This window comes from Rattus norvegicus, chromosome 14, assembly GCF_036323735.1.
Source record: "Rattus norvegicus strain BN/NHsdMcwi chromosome 14, GRCr8, whole genome shotgun sequence".
NCBI lineage: Eukaryota > Metazoa > Chordata > Mammalia > Rodentia > Muridae > Rattus > Rattus norvegicus.
The window spans coordinates 32,907,170-32,924,162 of record NC_086032.1 but is presented as its reverse complement, the minus strand read 5'-3'; the positions used below and the strand labels follow the sequence as shown (position 1 = coordinate 32,924,162).

Genomic DNA, 16,993 nt, shown 5'->3' with positions numbered 1-16,993 from the left:
ACCTGTGCCTGTGCACCTTCACGGCCTGCTTAGCTGCTTTTGATGGGCGCTCAGGTCCCCCTGCTCACATCCGGGATGCACGTAGCACTGAGGAGCTTATGAATTGGGATAAGTGAGTCGGGTAAAGAAGGCTTTCTCCGAGTAGAGGCATTATTTTGGGATTCCATCTTGAAACTGGGAGTTTGTTTTTGTTTGTTGTTGTTGTTGTTTTTAGACTGTGTATGTTGCAGCATGCATGCGTGTTCGCATGTTCCCATGGATGTACTGCTGCGCGAGTGTGAATGGTGGCCAGAGGTTGCTATTTCCTGTCTTTCTTGATCCCTACTTTGCATTTTGTATTAAAGCAGTAGTAGTTCTCAACCTATGGGTCACAACCCCTTTGGGGGTACCATATATCAGATATCCTGCATGCCTGATATTTACAGTACAATTCATAATGGTAGCAAAAAATTGCAGTTAGGGAGTAGCAATGAAATAATTTGATGATGGGGTGGGGGTCACCACAACAGGGGGAACTGTATTAAATGCTAGTGTTAGGAATGTTGAGGACCACTGTATTAAAGATGGCTCACTTGAACTGTAAGCTTACTGATTTGGCAAGCCTAGGTAGCCAGCTTGCTCTGGGGAGGCTGGGTCTTGGCTTCCAAGTGCTGAGGTTATTATAGATGGGCCATCATGTCCCCACCTTATGTTTGTATAGTAGATGTTGGGGATCCCAACTCTGGTCACATTTTTTTACTCTTGTATGACAAGCACTACCACTGAGCCATCTCCCTAGCCCCCGGGGGCTCTTTCTGTGGTATTTTAGAACAGGGATCTGGAAAGCTATAGAGGAGACTGCTGGGTGTGAGCAGCCAAAAAATTAAGAAAAAAAAAAAAAAGTAAGTAGTTATAAAGGTCAGAGATTGGGGCTGGAGAGACGGCTCGTCGGTTAAGACACCAGCTGCTCTTCCGGAGGCCCCGAGTTCAATTCCCAGCAAAGCATGGTGGCTCACAACCATCTGTAATGAGATCTGGTGTTTTCTTCTGGTGTGTCTGAAGATAGGGCACTCATACATAAAATGAAAAAAATAAATCTTTTAAAAATATAAAGGTCAGAGTTTTTTTTTTTTTTGAGATACAAGAATAAAACTCATAATCTAGTTGGGAATATCACTGCATTAAAGTGACATTTTGTTGTTAAAATGGGTTCAGTGTTTAAAATACCTCAGCAAAGTTTTTAAATTTTTTTGTTTATTGGACAAATTAGTGTTTTAGAACGGAACGCCTGTTTTAGGTTTGACGGTGCATGTAGATCAGTTTGTAGAGTTGACTTCACATGCAAGGTGGTGCCTTGGGTTTTGTCCTAGACAGAGATGAGCTTGGCGTGGGGTCCTCCTGTCATGTCAGCACTCTGACTTTGGAGGCAGGGGGATTTGAAGTTCAGGGTCATTCTTGGCTACTTATGGAGTTTGAAGTCAGCCTGGACTACATGAGACTCTAGCCAAAATACACATTTGCCGCTTTTAGATCTCCACAAGAAGGGATAAAATACAATATATTTCCACAATGTCTACAGTAGTGGTTTCGGTGACACAGGTCTATATCTTTTAGCCAGTTTGGTTTTTTTGTTTTAAAGTCAGCTACAGTTAGCTTATACTCTTGTTTGAGGTGGTTTACATTCCCTCATTATAACAATATTGTGACAGAAATGTAGCTTCTGCCCAGACCCGGCCAAGATGGTGACGAATCGTGAATGCCCACTGTGTCGCCATTCCGTCCCAGCCAACCCAGAGTTATGAAAGCAGAAATTCATCCTTCCGACCACTTTCCATTTGGCCTTTTATTATTTGGAGACCCGAGTGTGTATGTCCTCTCCTGCTGATTATAGAGCCCAGGCAAATTGTATTCAGCATGGGAGCTGGTTAAGGTGGGCAGGGCCAGAGGAAACCTCTGCTCAGAACCCCTCGCCTGCAGGAGAGGAATGGAAGGCGAGTCCTGCAGCTCCGTGGCCTGGAGCCTCCCAGGGTTCGCTGCCAGCTCTTGTCATGTGTACTGCGATCCTAAAATTCATTTTGTTCTTGCTTTCCACATGGACCTGGTGGTGGGGAGAAGAATATTTTTTTTTTTCAAAATCACCAATCTGCCGGATAAATTGGTGTTTCGGATTTTAATTGCATGAGCAACGAATTCTCACAGTCCCTGCCTACACACCGATCTGTGTTGTTGGGGACACCAGGGTGGCTTAAACCTGTGGCATTTTTCAAATGGAAAGGGGCTATTAAAGAAAAAAATCTGCCTACGAAACATGTAACTTAGACATTTCTTAGGCTTATCAAAAACCCCAACTTGGGAGGAATTAGGGAACATGTCATTCAATATCCTACTTGTTTCGGGACGGCTCAGAAACCACAGCTCTGACTTAACCTGGAGAATCGAAGTTACGCCTCTTTGGCGGTGAAATGCATATTTAATGCCGTACACGGTGCGTCGAGCCACTTATAAAATGCAGATAAGCTCAGGTTTTCATTGTGGGGATCGGTTCCACCTGGCTCACTCTTTATGCATTAAACATTCTCTTAGTACGGCCCGCCATGTCCAGACACCGCTGGGCCAGTGTTAGCCTTTTCAGAACGAGGTATCACAGCACCAGTGTTGAGAACGAGGCTGGGACGAAGAGGAAGTAAGAGAACAAGATTGTAGGAGGCCGCACGCCCTCGAGGCAGCCACAAGGACCTTAAGGGTTGGTGATCCTGAAACATCACCCGTGGGCTGCTTCTCTGGCAGGCTTCTAGCTCCCCCCTTTATCCGGTTTCTTTAAGGTGCTTTGTTTTAAAACAAAACAAAACAAAACAACAAAAACCAAGCGCTGGCTGACTCAGATCTTTAGCTTCTAGAAGCTGAAGGTCGGGGCAAGAATCTTTTAGTTTCTCTCATATCTAAGGTTTAGGACCCTCCGAGGCTCAACTGGACAGAAGCAATTCAGCCAGCCTCAGGTTATAACGTATCTGGGATTAACAAAACAAACACCAAAGCCGCCTAATCAGCCAACACGCAGCAGCAAGTAGGCCAGCCAGACCACATCTCTGGTTTCCGCTGGCCAGGATGCAACTGCTCCCAGGCGTCATGCTAGAAAGAAGGCCTGGATCTTAGAGAGCACTTGTCACGAAAGCAAAGCGCAATGGGTGGCCCAAGTTTGAGCTGTCGCAATTTTTTAATTAAAAATGTTTTATATGTTCTTTTTTTGGTTCCGCGTTCGCCGTATGATAGGAAAGACAGGTCAGAAGAATAAAGTAGGTGCTAGCCAGAAGTCAGCGTTATTAATGCCTCACAAGGCAGCGGCGCTCGACATCCCTAATGCTGCAACCCTTTAACGCAGTCCCTCGTGTTACAGTGACATTGAGAACTTGTTCCCTTGGGTGGTCTTGTACTCATTCACCAGCTCTTACTGTGTGTCTGATGCCACCAGACCACTGGTCTAACAGGGGGCTCCTGTCACTGAGAGTCTGATGGAGGAGGCAAGAACAGCATGAGTTGAGTAACAAAGCCAAGTGCTCCTAGGGCTCCAGGGAGAGGGATAGAGACCAACCAACTTGCCTTGGGAGAAGTGGGGTTGCTTAGAAAAGGAGGTGACGCTCTCCCGTGCCATGTCCAGAGACCCACCGTATGGCTGTGCAGTCCCCAGCACAATAGCATGCTCCTACGAGTCCAGTGTTCTTTTGTGTCCTACTTTTCAGCCTGATCCCACAGTTGCCCATGATAATTAAACGAAACTTGCCAGATGGATGCTTTTTGCGAGACGATGGCTCGTCTTCTTGCTCTATTTGTGAAAGCTGGTGTTAGATCCAAGTCCTCAAGGATGCTCCTACCTTGAGAGAGCTTTGGAGAGCTGTGGCTCTTCTGCGTGCGTTTGCCAAACGGCCTGCCATCAGGGAGACCAGGTTGAGTGACAGGTGGGTGTGTCATGCGTGTGGACACCGATCCCTGCCAACTCTTCTTGCCTCGGAGGGAGTGAGGTGCTGAGGGGTCCTTCTGCAGAGAGGCCCTTGATCTCCGTTACCTTCCTCTGGGGAAGTGAACTCCGTAAGCTTCTACCTGTCTTTGTGTTTCACAGCTATTGGTCTTATTAGTCTGTGTATAATTGGTGTAGAAATCCCAGCCCTCCAGGTTCACACACTCACACACACACACACACAGTCACGGTCTTGAAGCAATTTTCAGAGCATTAAGTGGAAACTGAAAGGGAGTAAATGTTATCAACTTAATGTGTAGCTAAGTCCCTCAACTGGGGAGCATGATATTCCAATAGAAAATAACCAAATCAGTAATAATAACAATAATAATAATAATAACAACAACAACAAAAGAAATGTGTCATTCATCTGTGAGTCAATCTTGATGCTTTTAAAAACCTTCGTGTTGTATTTATTCGTGTGTATGGGGGGCAGTGTGTACCACAGCATGCACATGGGGAGGTTAACGGACAACTAGTGAGAGTCAGTTCTCTCTCTAGTTGGGTGTCTGGAATCAAACTTAGATAGTCAGAATTGGTGGCAGTCGGCTTTACCTGCTGGGTAAAGCCCCTCCCCCGCTCTAGTTCTTTGCTTGCTCCGTCCCTGTTGCTTAACCAACATCCTGTCAGACGGAAGCCGTTGTTCCCTTCCTATAAATGAAGAACTAGAGTGAGGAGAGGGATTTGGAAGCTTCACCAGTTGGATTGTCCACCTCACACCTGCCTTGCTGGTTCCTGCAGCGATTCGTTCACCCACGCTTCCCATCTCTGTCCGCACAATGCCCACCGCTAAGTGCACTCATCCTCAAAGGACCAGAAGCCTTGGAGTACTACAGTGCCACTAGAACCGGGCACTAGACGTTCACCTTGCTTTCACTTCAGGAGCAATTTCCAGAATTCGAGATCGTCGAATATCAATTGATTATTGTAGCTACACAGGGCTGTCGAATTAGAGTCTTCCTGCTGGCACAATTTATGTTTTTGCTGATTATACCCAGGCTGTAGATAAATGTATGAACGGGACTCTGGGGCTCATCTCGGCCTCCTTTTCTGTGTGTGCTTTGAGGGAAATGAAGGTTTAGCCTCTCCCACTGCCTCTCACTGTCGTGGTCTAGCTTTCCTGTAAGTATGACAATCCAGGTCTTCTCAGCACCACCTCTTGCACTGCCTGAAAGGAGTGCATAGCTTCTGTTTTTCTGCAATAGCATCTAATTTCATCCATTCCAGTCCCTATAGCAACATGAGGTGTTGGAGCAGGTAGGGTGGCTTGAAGACTTATGGGCAAGGAGTCCACGTTAAGAAAGCTGATTTGGACCTGAGGCAGAAACTAGCCAGGCTGGTCTTGCAGGCTCTGGGCTACAGAGTTCCTTGGGATCCTTATACCTTGAGGTGGATGGGGAGGATCCGGGCAAGGCCGCACAGCATACCCACTGACCCCTCGTGCCACCTCTGGGTGTCTAGCAAGTCCCTCGGGTTCCTCAGCTGCTTCTGGATGGTCTAGGGATGGGAAGAGAGAGAAAATGGAGAAGAATCATGCCGTGGTTGTTCAGCCGACTGACGTGGCTATTTCTCTTCCTGCAGCAAAACCAGAAATCCTGACATATGACAGGCTCATGAATGGCAGGCTCCAGTGTGTGGCGGCGGGATTCCCGGAGCCCACAATAGATTGGTATTTTTGTACAGGGGCAGAGCAAAGGTGAGAAGATTATTTTTGGCACTGCTTAAAATGCAGAAGGGAAGGGCTATAATTCGCTTGAATTTCAAATGTGTTTTCAGACTTGCTATTTATTTTTTAGAATAAAAGACTGTCTTTTGATTATTTTTTTCCCTCCTATATCTGAGTGGCTTCTTAAGAAGGGATAATGGCTATACTTTTCCTGGTCGACATTAATTTTTGTTTGCTGAAAAATGATTACTGAGTGACTTCTCTATTTTGGTGGTTTATCTTTTTGGGTTTATCATGCAATTTCTAGCCCGCAGGTAGATAAAGCAATTTCCCAGGACAGAGTAATTAGATTTCCATTCTATACACAGGAGGTAGTGTGTGTGGGAAATGTGGCTGCAGTTATCATGAAAAAAAATTACCTCAGAAGTTAATTGCCAAGTAACCAAAAAGTAATGATCGCACAATTACAACACACATATGGCATTTGTGAGCAGTGGGTTCGCAAAAGTGTTTCTCCTTGATTAGGTGCCCAGCCCCCGAAACAAGGAGCATCTGCCACTGTGTGGCTTTTCCCTTGAAGTCCACACTTAAGCCTTAAATTGTCCTCTCGAATTACCTGAGGATGGAAATGGGGTCAGCGTTGCCGTTTTTTTTTTTTTTTTTTTTTTACCCATAAAACACCATGTTATACTCCAGCCTTAAAAGACTTAGGTTGGCCTCATAAATAGTAGTGGAAATCTTATTTTTCACTGAAGATGTTTTATGACAACATATCAGGACTGATTGTATCGAATGATTGTTTTAGTGTGGGTTTTAGCAGATCGTTTGGTTTGAGGGAACAATAAAGAAGGCATAAGAACTCTGAACATCGTGCCCTCTGTGGCCTGGCCTGAGTGTATTATCTCTCCTGCTCAGCAGAGTGTTTAAGTGGAAACGAACCGTGTGCCAAATGTTGGGGTAGCATGCACCATGCGAGGCTGTGCCCACGCCTCTGTCTTGCTGGATCTGTATTTTATGGCTGGAGAGAGACAGCAGACAGGGCGAACTGACGTGTGTAGGTGTTTCAAAGACAATGGGAAAAGAGGGGTTTCGGGACTGTCTCTCAAAGAGAAGACCCTGCAGCCAGAGTGGCCACCGCCACACGATGGGACCACTTCCAACATGGACCCTGGGCTCCTCCTTTTGAGTCTTTCTTGTCTTCCTTCTTGTTGATTTCTTCCAATTTCCTCCTCCGACCTCTCCATCTTCAGCCATCACACATCCTTTCTGAGAATCTGGCCTGGCAGCATCGGTTGCTGGCAGCCATTTTTGAGTCTCTTGAAGATGGTACAGCCATAAAAACCTAACCCTGGAGAATTCACAGAACCTGGTAGAAGTCCCTAAGAGTGAGGATAGAAGTCCACATCCAACCCCTAAACCTCACTTCCTCCTTCCACTCTTCTGCAGTGCCTTCCTCGCTCACAGGGCCCCAAGGGGTTTGTCTCTCCTCAGGCCGTCCTGGTCGGTAGGTATGGCGGGGAGTCTGAGTTTCTAGCTTTGCCATCAAGGTGCCAGGCCTTCATTTGACTTCCTGGCATAAGCCCACACTGTCGTCGTCCTCTTGTTGTAGGTGTACCGTTCCTGTCCCGCCAGTAGACGTACAGATCCAGAATGCGTCTGTGTCACCATTTGGAAAACTGGTGGTTCAGAGTTCCATAGACTCCAGCGTCTTCCGGCACAACGGCACGGTGGAGTGTAAGGCCTCCAACGCTGTGGGCAAGAGCTCTGCCTTCTTTAACTTTGCATTTAAAGGTAACAGCAAAGGTATATTTCCTTTTAATCCAATTTAAGGGGTGTTTAGGCTCTGTCCACCATACCATAATCTTACATCCATTCCAATATTGGTCATATCATCTCTGGTTGTGCTAGCATCATATCGTGCTGCTATCGAACTCACAGACTCGTTCCATATTAATCTGCTGGTGAAGGTTTTGCCTTTACCGATGCAATCTTAACCATTTTTCTTTCCCTGGTCTCCGTGTGTTTGTATGCACTTCCTGACTAGGAGTAATAGATGCACAATTATAGTTGGGTAGGGGAGCTTCCCTACCTTATGCACCAGTATAATTAGGACACATTAGAAATTGTTAAATTCGGGGCTGGGGATTTAGCTCAGTGGTAGAGCGCTTGCCTAGGAAGCGCAAGGCCCTGGGTTCGGTCCCCAGCTCTGAAAAAAAGAACCAAAAAAAAAAAAAAAAAAAGAAATTGTTTAATTCAAAGGGGAGCCGGCTCAGCAGTTAAGAGCACTAACTGCTCTTCCAGAGGTTCCAAGTTCAGTTCCCAGCAACCACAGGGTGGCTCACAGTCATCTATAGTGTTTGAAGACAGCTACACATGTATAATAAAAAAAAAATAAATAAAAAGTAAATAGAAATGTTAAATTCAATTTAAAATTTCAGTTATTTAAGATGCGTTACATTTTGTTAAACATATGTATTGAAATGTTCACAATATCCTTTACATGATCTTGTCAGCAAATGACAAGATCCCATTTTATTTGTATGTATGTATGTATGTATGTATGTATGTATGTATGTGTGTGTGTATGTGTGTATGTGCTTACCCATCTGCATCATCAGACTCATACAGAGCTCACTGCATGCTATGTAGATGGCCTCTGTCACCTAGGCTCTTTATCTAGCCACTGGGTGACTAGCAGGCCAGATGACCTTTGTAGGCATTGGTGGATGGGTATATCTGAGACCCTTGAGTTTCTTTAGTGCCCAGTTTCTGTGGAATTTAGCACTGGCCATAGGACTCATGCCAAAAGGCTGTGTATCTTCAGCTTTCGGATGAGGAGGGGCTGAATCATAGCACCCTTCTCTGTTGCTGATTTTCCCAGACAGAGCAATGAAAAGGATGCTTCAAAAATGTCTTCCCTCGATGTGGGAAGACATTTACATTCAGTGTAGAAAATTTAGAAAATGTAAGAGAGCAGAAAGAAGCAAATGTAAACCACCCAGAAAGGAGGTCCACTCAGATGCTGCTTTTCATTGAAAACAGCATAACATCATGTGCGTTACTTCAGAAATGTCAGTTTCTCTGGCCTCTGGTTTCAACTTACATCTCTGAAGAGGTCTGTGCAGCTAGTAAGGGTGCGGTTATGGGCATCGTGATGTTCCAAAACACATACCCAGGTTCCAGCCCTAGCACCAGGAAGGAAGGAAGGAAGGGAGGGAGGGAGGGAGGGAGGGAGGGAGGAAGGAAGGAAGGAAGGAGAGGGAGAGACTTTGTATTTGTACAGCAAGAGAAAGATGCATTCCCTGCATGCGCCATGAGGGAAATGGTTTAGTTTGGGACAGGTGGTGGCCAGGCCGTCGTCAGCTCACAATCACAATTCTCTCCCCTTGCAGAGCAAATCCAGCCCCACACCCTGTTCACGCCGCTGCTCATTGGCTTCGTGGTCACAGCCGGCTTGATGGGGATCATTGTGATGGTTCTTGCCTACAAATATTTGCAGGTGAGCGTAGAATTGTTCTCTCCCTGGGCCGCTGCTGCTGACAGGGGAGGTGCTGATCATTCAATGGTGACACATCTCTCTTTCCTTTCTCCTCCAGAAACCCATGTATGAAGTACAATGGAAGGTTGTCGAGGAGATAAATGGGAACAATTATGTTTACATAGACCCAACGCAGCTTCCTTATGACCACAAATGGGAGTTTCCCAGAAACAGGCTGAGTTTTGGTCAGTAGGAAGCAGGTGCTTTCCACGCTGCCCTTTTGTGTACACGTAACTGTGATTTTTAGGGAACCCGCAGTGGCTTCCTTGCCTTGTTTCACCTAAAACAAGAAGTGCTTTTCTGTCAAACTGCACAGAAGTTGGCAGGGTTAGCGAAAAGAATCCTGTGGAGAGGCAGCTCCGGTCACACGTGTTTTCGATTGCCTTGTTGATTTGGGAACCTTGTGAACACTGTTGTTTGTTCTTTCCGCTGACCCTGCCTTCTCCCTTCCTAAAGGAAAGACCTTGGGAGCTGGTGCCTTTGGGAAGGTAGTTGAGGCCACTGCCTATGGCTTAATTAAGTCGGATGCCGCCATGACGGTTGCCGTGAAGATGCTCAAACGTAAGTGTCTCCGGGGTGCTTACTTCTGTACCGACCACCAGTTTGTCTAATAGTCCCCCCCCCTTTTTTTTTTTGCTAAAATACACCGTTTCCCGTTTTAGCAAGTGCCCATTTAACGGAAAGGGAGGCCCTAATGTCAGAACTGAAGGTCCTGAGCTACCTGGGTAATCACATGAATATCGTCAACCTCCTTGGAGCGTGTACCGTGGGAGGTGAGTCTTGGGTCTGCAGCGCCTGTTGCCCTCTGTCCGCCTCTCAAGTATGATCCAGGCAGTGCTTAATTGTAAACTATTTGAGAGAGATTTTTCAACCGAGCGCTTTGTTCTGTTTCACTGGGTTTGGTTTTCCACGGTGTTCCTAAGAATGTAGATTTTTATCATTCCTGAGTGTTGGGAGCCTTCAGACTCCTGTCCTCTTGTTAGTTTGAGATGTGGGCCGTGGCTGTGTTAGAACCACTCACTGCAGCCATATTTGGTGCCCATTACTCAGATTCTTTTATCTCCCCCAACCCCCGCTATAGTCCAAAGGACATCTATTGCACCCTCAGTAGAATGTTTTAAACTCCCACAAACTTTTGGGTGCATACAGGATTTCTCTTTATGGGGAGCCATTCACACACACACACCCCTTCCTCATTAGATATTGTGTGTGTGTGTGTGTGTGTGTGTGTGTGTGTTGAATTATAATACTCTCCCCCTTAAACAGTGTAAGCACATAGAGATGCAATTTTTGGTTCTATCATCCCGAGGGCCGGGGTAGCTTTATTTATTGCTGTGCTATAATCTGTCACTTGGGAGTTAATGTTGATTTGCCGTCTATAACTGAGAGGGGCCCCGAGCCTCCCGGTTTTCAAATGCACCACAAGGTAGAACAAGCTTTTCCCTTCCATTAAAAACAAGCTTCCAATTGTTGCCCCTAAGTCAGCGTTCCCATCGAGGGTGTCTTGACATTTCCAGAAGGCCTCTTGTTTGTCCTACAGGAAACAAAGGAGTGTGAGGTGAGCTGTTGCTGTCTGTCTAGGGAGGACCACGGGACAGTAGGCAGCTCTAGACAGTGTCTCCAGACAGCCCCTGTAACTGGTGCTTCTACACACCATGAGTTGTTCACGAGGCAGTTTCTACTCAATTAGTGGCCTGTTAAAACTGCGCTCTTTAAACATTCCCAAGCAACAACTCTGTTTTCAAGTAGTAATGCTCAGGAAACCGGGTCATTTCAGGCTTTTCGCCCACTCTCCACTGTGGGCTTGGCTGCTCTGGGGCTACTTCCTACCAGGCTGCAGCATGAGTCCTTCATTTTCATAGTAACATTACAGCAAGGAGGCAGAACCATGCCTGCCGTACACAGAAGTGAATCAAAGGATCCCTGTAGGATACTTGATCATAGTAGAGCCTTCGAAAGCAGTCACTTGTGGTTGCCAAGCCAGCAGTCATGCCTGGCCCCGAATGTTCATGTCATTTAGACGCTCAGGTAGAAAGGGGCTTGCTTGTCCTGTGTCACTCTCCGCCATGTTGCCTTTTGTGATAAGCGATGCTAATAGATAGAATTATGTTGGGACTAAGAAGGCTTAGCCACTGAAGATGGATATAATGGCCACGCTCACCCTTGGATATTGCTACGGTTGGCAGGGTTATCTATCTATAGTCTATCTTGCTTGTACCTAACGTTTTCTTATATCCTCATAGGGCCCACCCTGGTCATTACAGAATACTGTTGCTATGGTGATCTTTTGAATTTCTTGAGAAGAAAGCGTGACTCGTTTATTTTCTCAAAGCAAGAAGAACAGGCAGACGCCGCACTTTATAAGAACCTTCTGCATTCAAAGGAGTCTTCCTGGTAAGGCTGATTTGCATAAATAGTCAGCTGTTGACAGGCAGTTCATGGGGTCATAAGGGTTTGCAATCAAGGCTGATTCTTTAAAAAATGAGCAGAGGTACTCCTAGGTGTGAAATCAGAATTATTAAATTATTTAAATGTGATTAACTATTTTGGAAGTTCAGATAGTACCCTTGAAGATTCAAATTGAGATTTTTTTCACTGATTTAAGTGTGTGTCTCTGTCCTTGCCTAAGCCTTAGTCCTATGGAACTGGCTGTGTAACTACTTATAGGGAAGAGGGTAAAGGCTACCCACATGGTCAGTAAGTCCTGGAGACTGCAGACTGGCCAAGAACACCGAGCATATGTAGACTTCAAGTTATCAGCATCATTTTGGTGTCCCCATGCCCCGTGCTCCAACGTCTTACTGCATTATAAAGACATCGCTATTGAAGAACGTTGGTTGAATGGACCTCGTCAACATCGTTCTCACGGGCCATGACGCCAAGGATGATGTCTGTGCGGCTTTCAGTGCCTTGGAGGAAGTGCCCTAGTTTGATGTACATCCAGAGTAGAAACCTCTGCTCTGGCTTGTCCAGCCTTTCTTCCCAAGTCTGCTTGAGGTCCTTCAGTGGACATCAAAATCGCCCCCCTTGTGTTTTATACTGCTTCAATTGGCCAGTGGATCCTAACCTCCATTTCACGTTGACTCTAAACCCCGGGTTCAAATCCCAGCACCAGAAACTAAAATCATGAAATGCCATAGGAACTGTACCTTATTTTTAAATGGCAGGGATTTTGGTCTTCTGAAGCATTAAATCCAGGCTTCTAAGGAGGCCTCAGTAAATACCCATGGGCTATTATTATATTATATTATATTATATTATATTATATTACCAGTAAATACCTCGGGTAGCCTTCCCCACCACTGAAGTTTAAAGTCCCAGGGGAAGTATTTTCATTTTAGCCCTGTAAACTTGAGTTGTTTAATGCTGTACTAAAACGCCGCAGAGCTTACCTTTTGTTAGTTGATCTTGAGCACAGACTCTTCACAAGGAGGCAGGAGCCTCGTTGGGGAAGTTTTAGTTTTTTGTTGTTTTTTTGTTTTTTAACTTTCTGAAATAATGGCCTGAATCGGGCCGTCCTGTGTGATGTTCTTTGCGCTTTGGGATCCCATATGGGTTTGGAGCCACCAGCACGCTCTGAAGGAGGTTGTTGTCATGGTGTTTCTATGCTAATCAGAGGCAGGAAGTACTAGAAATCTTGAAGAGTCTCCAGCCAAATGTTGCAGATTCAAGAGGTCCAGATGGTCTAGAAAATCATCCAAATTATTGGTGTTTATCTGAACCAAACTTGGTTTTTTTCAAACCTTCTTCCCTTAGTCGATATATTTTAACCATCTCCCCTCTCACATGTCTTGGAAGTGCCTGTTGACTCTCCACTTGTCTGAGTAGGGGCTAATTTAGAGTCTGAAGTAACCTGAGGTAACATTTTTTAGGTCTGTTTTCCCCCATTAAATAAATCCATGATAGCCGGGGATAGGACTCTTCTCATTCCTGAGAATTGGACCTTAACATTGAATGGTAAATGCTCAGATCTCACAGAACCTGATTTTGAAACTTCATTCAACACTTGGGTTACTTTTCTTTCCCTAAAGTCAGTCTGCTCTATGGCGAGTCGGGTGAAAGCTGGAGCCTGGCCCATCGGCGCCATCCCCACACCCTTCGCAGCTCTGATCTCTTCAGTTCTGACTCGGGTCCTGTTTCTCTCCTGCAGTGACAGCTCAAACGAGTACATGGACATGAAGCCTGGCGTTTCCTACGTCGTACCAACCAAGACAGACAAAAGGAGATCCGCAAGAATAGGTGGGTACCCACCAAGCAGCCAGTGCAGCCCGACTGCAGGGGTTGTAATCAAACCTCATGCCTTATCTTGTCTCAGGGAGAGGGGCTAGGGGTCAGGTACTGAGTTCAAAGAAACATGAGACAGGGATTTTGCCTCTTTCCCACTAACTGAAGTGAGTACGGCACTCTCAGGAAGAAGCAAATGGCCAGTGGCAGTTAAGGTTCACAAGTAGACGACTCAGGCAAAAGCACACGTCTTTATATCTAATATCTTACTGTTACATTTGTGAGATTCTGAAGATAGACCCACCATCATCCTAAGGTTTCTGGAACCCAGCCGGGGATTATCAGATAGCTATTAGCTTTGTGATTCAATGTCCACTTTTGTTCCTTCCCGAGGAGGTGACTGGCTCAGGAGGAGTTCACATAGCTTGTCCACTGCTAGCTTCCCATGCGGCGCCTGCTTCTCTCCTCTCCTTACCATTAAGGGCTTGTTTGTTTGTTTGATTGATTGATTGATTGATTGATTGATTGATGGTTTGATTGATTGATTGATGGTTTGTTTGTTTGATTGATTGATAGATGGTTTGAATGATTGATTGATGGTTTGATTGATTGATTGATGGCTTGTTTTGATAGATTGATTGATCGATCGATCAATCGATTATTTTTGGTTTTTGTTTTGCATTTTGGGTTTCCGTTTTGCTTGCTGTCTCCCTAATAGACTCGTATATAGAAAGAGACGTGACTCCCGCCATCATGGAAGATGACGAGCTGGCTCTGGACCTGGAAGATTTGCTGAGCTTTTCCTACCAGGTGGCCAAGGGCATGGCGTTCCTCGCCTCCAAGAACGTAAGTGGCAGCGAGTCTCAGAGTCTCACGAGAGGAGGCACAGAGTCCTCCCCCCCCCCTTTTTTCTTTAAGCCTTGAACATTTCGTAGTCCTAGTTAGAATTCAGAGTGTCATTTTGAAGTGTGGAAACCAAAAGCAGAGGAAATCTCGTTTCTCCACGTTCCAACTGCTGTCTCTTTGGAATTCCTGCTCTAATTTATAAGCTTAAAAGTGCAAACCTATCTAAATGAGCCTCCATGAATATTCTTTTATATGCAGCGAATTCATTTAAAGCGTTGGCTTCAAGATGTAGGATGTGCTTCTAGAAAAATAGAAGGATCGTGGTTTTATCAGAGAATGGGGGGGCAGGAGTGTGCCTCACTGTTACCGTGCCTGGTGAGGCATATGTCTGGGCTCCCTCGGGTGAGACCCACAGACTATATGTGACTCAGGGAGCATCAGGAAGTAAGAAGAGGTCAGAGAGAGCAAGGGGCAGTTAGGAAGAGAAGGGAGGTGGGAAGAGAGGGATGGACGGCACGTGATTCCGGAAGGGATGGATGTGTTCCCAGGAGGAAGGTGAGGCCAAGAGTGAGGTCACAGAGGCTCCTCTGGTGACATTCCCAGGTAATTACCAAACTAAAGACAGGCTGACAAAAAAGACCCTCTTCCTTGTGTCCTTGGGAGAAGGCGTCTATGAACCTTTTTTTTAAGGAGAGGACGTTCAAAGAGATGCATACAAAATGAACTTTCATTTTAGAAATTCGATTTGACTATTTATAATACATTTTCCTATGAATGGAAGGAGGGGAGAAAAACGTTTATTAGAATTGGGTTGGAAAGCAATTACAGTCATTAAAGTCTCGATTTGTAAAAACGCAAATGGGAATATCATGTGCGGCATAATTTTTATTTTCGGTGTACTAAATACTTTAAAACAAAAGGTTTTTCTTTTTTTATGTAAACACCATCGCAGTATTAAAATCTTCTCGCGGGGAGCCGAGATGAATGGCCGTTGTCGTTTTTTTCCCCTCTTCTCCCCCAACAGTGTATTCACAGAGATTTGGCAGCCAGGAATATCCTCCTCACTCACGGGCGGATCACAAAGATTTGCGATTTCGGCCTAGCCAGAGACATCAGGAATGATTCGAATTACGTGGTAAAAGGAAATGTGAGTGCCGTCCTCCGTCTCCCGAGTCTGCGTGGGATGCTGTGGTGTCCGGTTTTGACTCAAAATGGTTTTTCTATGATCACCTCACCCCAACTCCTACCTAGCAATCTCACGCGTTTTAGCGAAATGTTCACGGGACGTCACCGTCACTGGTGCTTCCTAGTAGAGTTTTTAGTTATGATTGGGCAGTTAGGGGGCCTGCGTTATTACAGCCTGAGACTAGCAATGAATTTGACTTTGCTCAACTGTAACAAATGTAGACCTGAAGGTCTCGGTGGGCTTCCCCACCCCACCCCACCCCATTGAAATACCATGTGGAAATGGCTGTAGTCTAAGACAGTGTATGCGCTGCTCGGATGCTGGGTCTTGTAGTTGATATAGGGCTGTTAAGTAGATTCATAAGTAATGGTTGGTTTGTGGGACACAGTGGATTTTTCAAAGGGTTGTGCTTCATCACCAGCCTCGTGCCTTAGAACACGTCCTCTTCCAATTTTTCTAGCAGGAGAAACTAAGGTCCGGTATATTTTAGTGATGTATATCTGAGATAGCTAGCCAGCAGGGGCCAATGGGTACGGAAGGCCATAACCTCCTAGATATATATTCTTAGCTGCATCCCCTCCACCCCCAGTCCATATTTATTCCTGGAGGTCCATTTTTGTGTCCGTCCTGATAGCAGACTTCCTTCTCGTTCATCTCTGTGGCACCTCTGTCAGCAGGCTGTGCACGACTTGGGTTTGTAAGGGTATTACCGGCTTTATGTCCTGCCTCATCATGTGGTTTCGGAAAGACTGTCAGGGTCAGTTTTTTTTTTTTTTCCAGGAGATTTGATGAAATCAACTTCCTGGCTTAATATTTGGAGGAAGCTGGGAAATGTTTTGGCATTCCAGGATAAAGGAGCAAGATAAGGAAGTGACGTGTCTGGGCCCAGGCTGGCTGAGCTCTAACCTGGTCCCGTTTCACAGGAGCGGGGCTGACTCAGCACTTGGAGGGGTTTTATGGGGCAAGAGTTCTCAGAACAGGGCCCGGACCCTTTGTGTTTTGAAATCCAAACCATCAGGACGGAGGCTGTGCCCCACCCAGTACCTTCCTGGCTCATTCTGTAGTAATAGACAAGTCAAGCAGTCGAACTGGCCAATAATTTGAGAAAGTTTCAAGCAAGGAACTATACGTGACGCAGAGCAGCGTGGAATTTTAAGTGTGGTCGTTATAAAGTCCCTTTGTTCTCTGAAAGTTCTTTCAGAGAATCGAGAATTCTTAATTATTTTCCACACTGGGCTCTGAGTCTATGGGCCCATGTGGCCGTTGTCAGAATACCATGTCCAATGAATGGAATGCTTATATTTAACCAAGAAAAGCAGATATGCTGAATGAAAAGCAAATTTGATGGTAGACAATGCACACATTTAGGACAACATATCATAGAAGCTGTTGTGATTTCAAAGGGACAGCGAATGAAAGTTTTTGTTTTGTAATTCCTGTAAATACTGTGATCAGATGTGAAGTGTCTTGACTGTGGCAGACAAGTCTCCAAGCCTCTTTAGCCGCTTTTTCTAATTTTAGAAAATGCTAGACTTACGGGGC

General features: G+C 45.5%; 1 protein-coding gene across 2 annotated transcripts in view; it reads left to right on the top strand.

Annotated features, from left to right (window-relative positions):
- The window catches only part of Kit (KIT proto-oncogene receptor tyrosine kinase), a 77,281-nt gene that overhangs the window by 54,733 nt on the left and 5,555 nt on the right, over positions 1-16,993 (top strand). Inside the window, exons 8-17 of one of the 2 annotated variants that reach the window (XM_006250909.5) lie at positions 5,573-5,687; positions 7,267-7,448; positions 9,050-9,156; positions 9,254-9,380; positions 9,652-9,756; positions 9,858-9,968; positions 11,439-11,589; positions 13,346-13,434; positions 14,138-14,265; positions 15,290-15,412. In XM_006250909.5, the coding sequence (XP_006250971.1) occupies positions 5,573-5,687; positions 7,267-7,448; positions 9,050-9,156; positions 9,254-9,380; positions 9,652-9,756; positions 9,858-9,968; positions 11,439-11,589; positions 13,346-13,434; positions 14,138-14,265; positions 15,290-15,412 (1,238 nt within the window). Of the gene's footprint in view, positions 1-5,572; positions 5,688-7,266; positions 7,461-9,049; positions 9,157-9,253; positions 9,381-9,651; positions 9,757-9,857; positions 9,969-11,438; positions 11,590-13,345; positions 13,435-14,137; positions 14,266-15,289; positions 15,413-16,993 lie in introns of both variants that reach the window. The other variant, NM_022264.2, reaches the window with a different exon arrangement.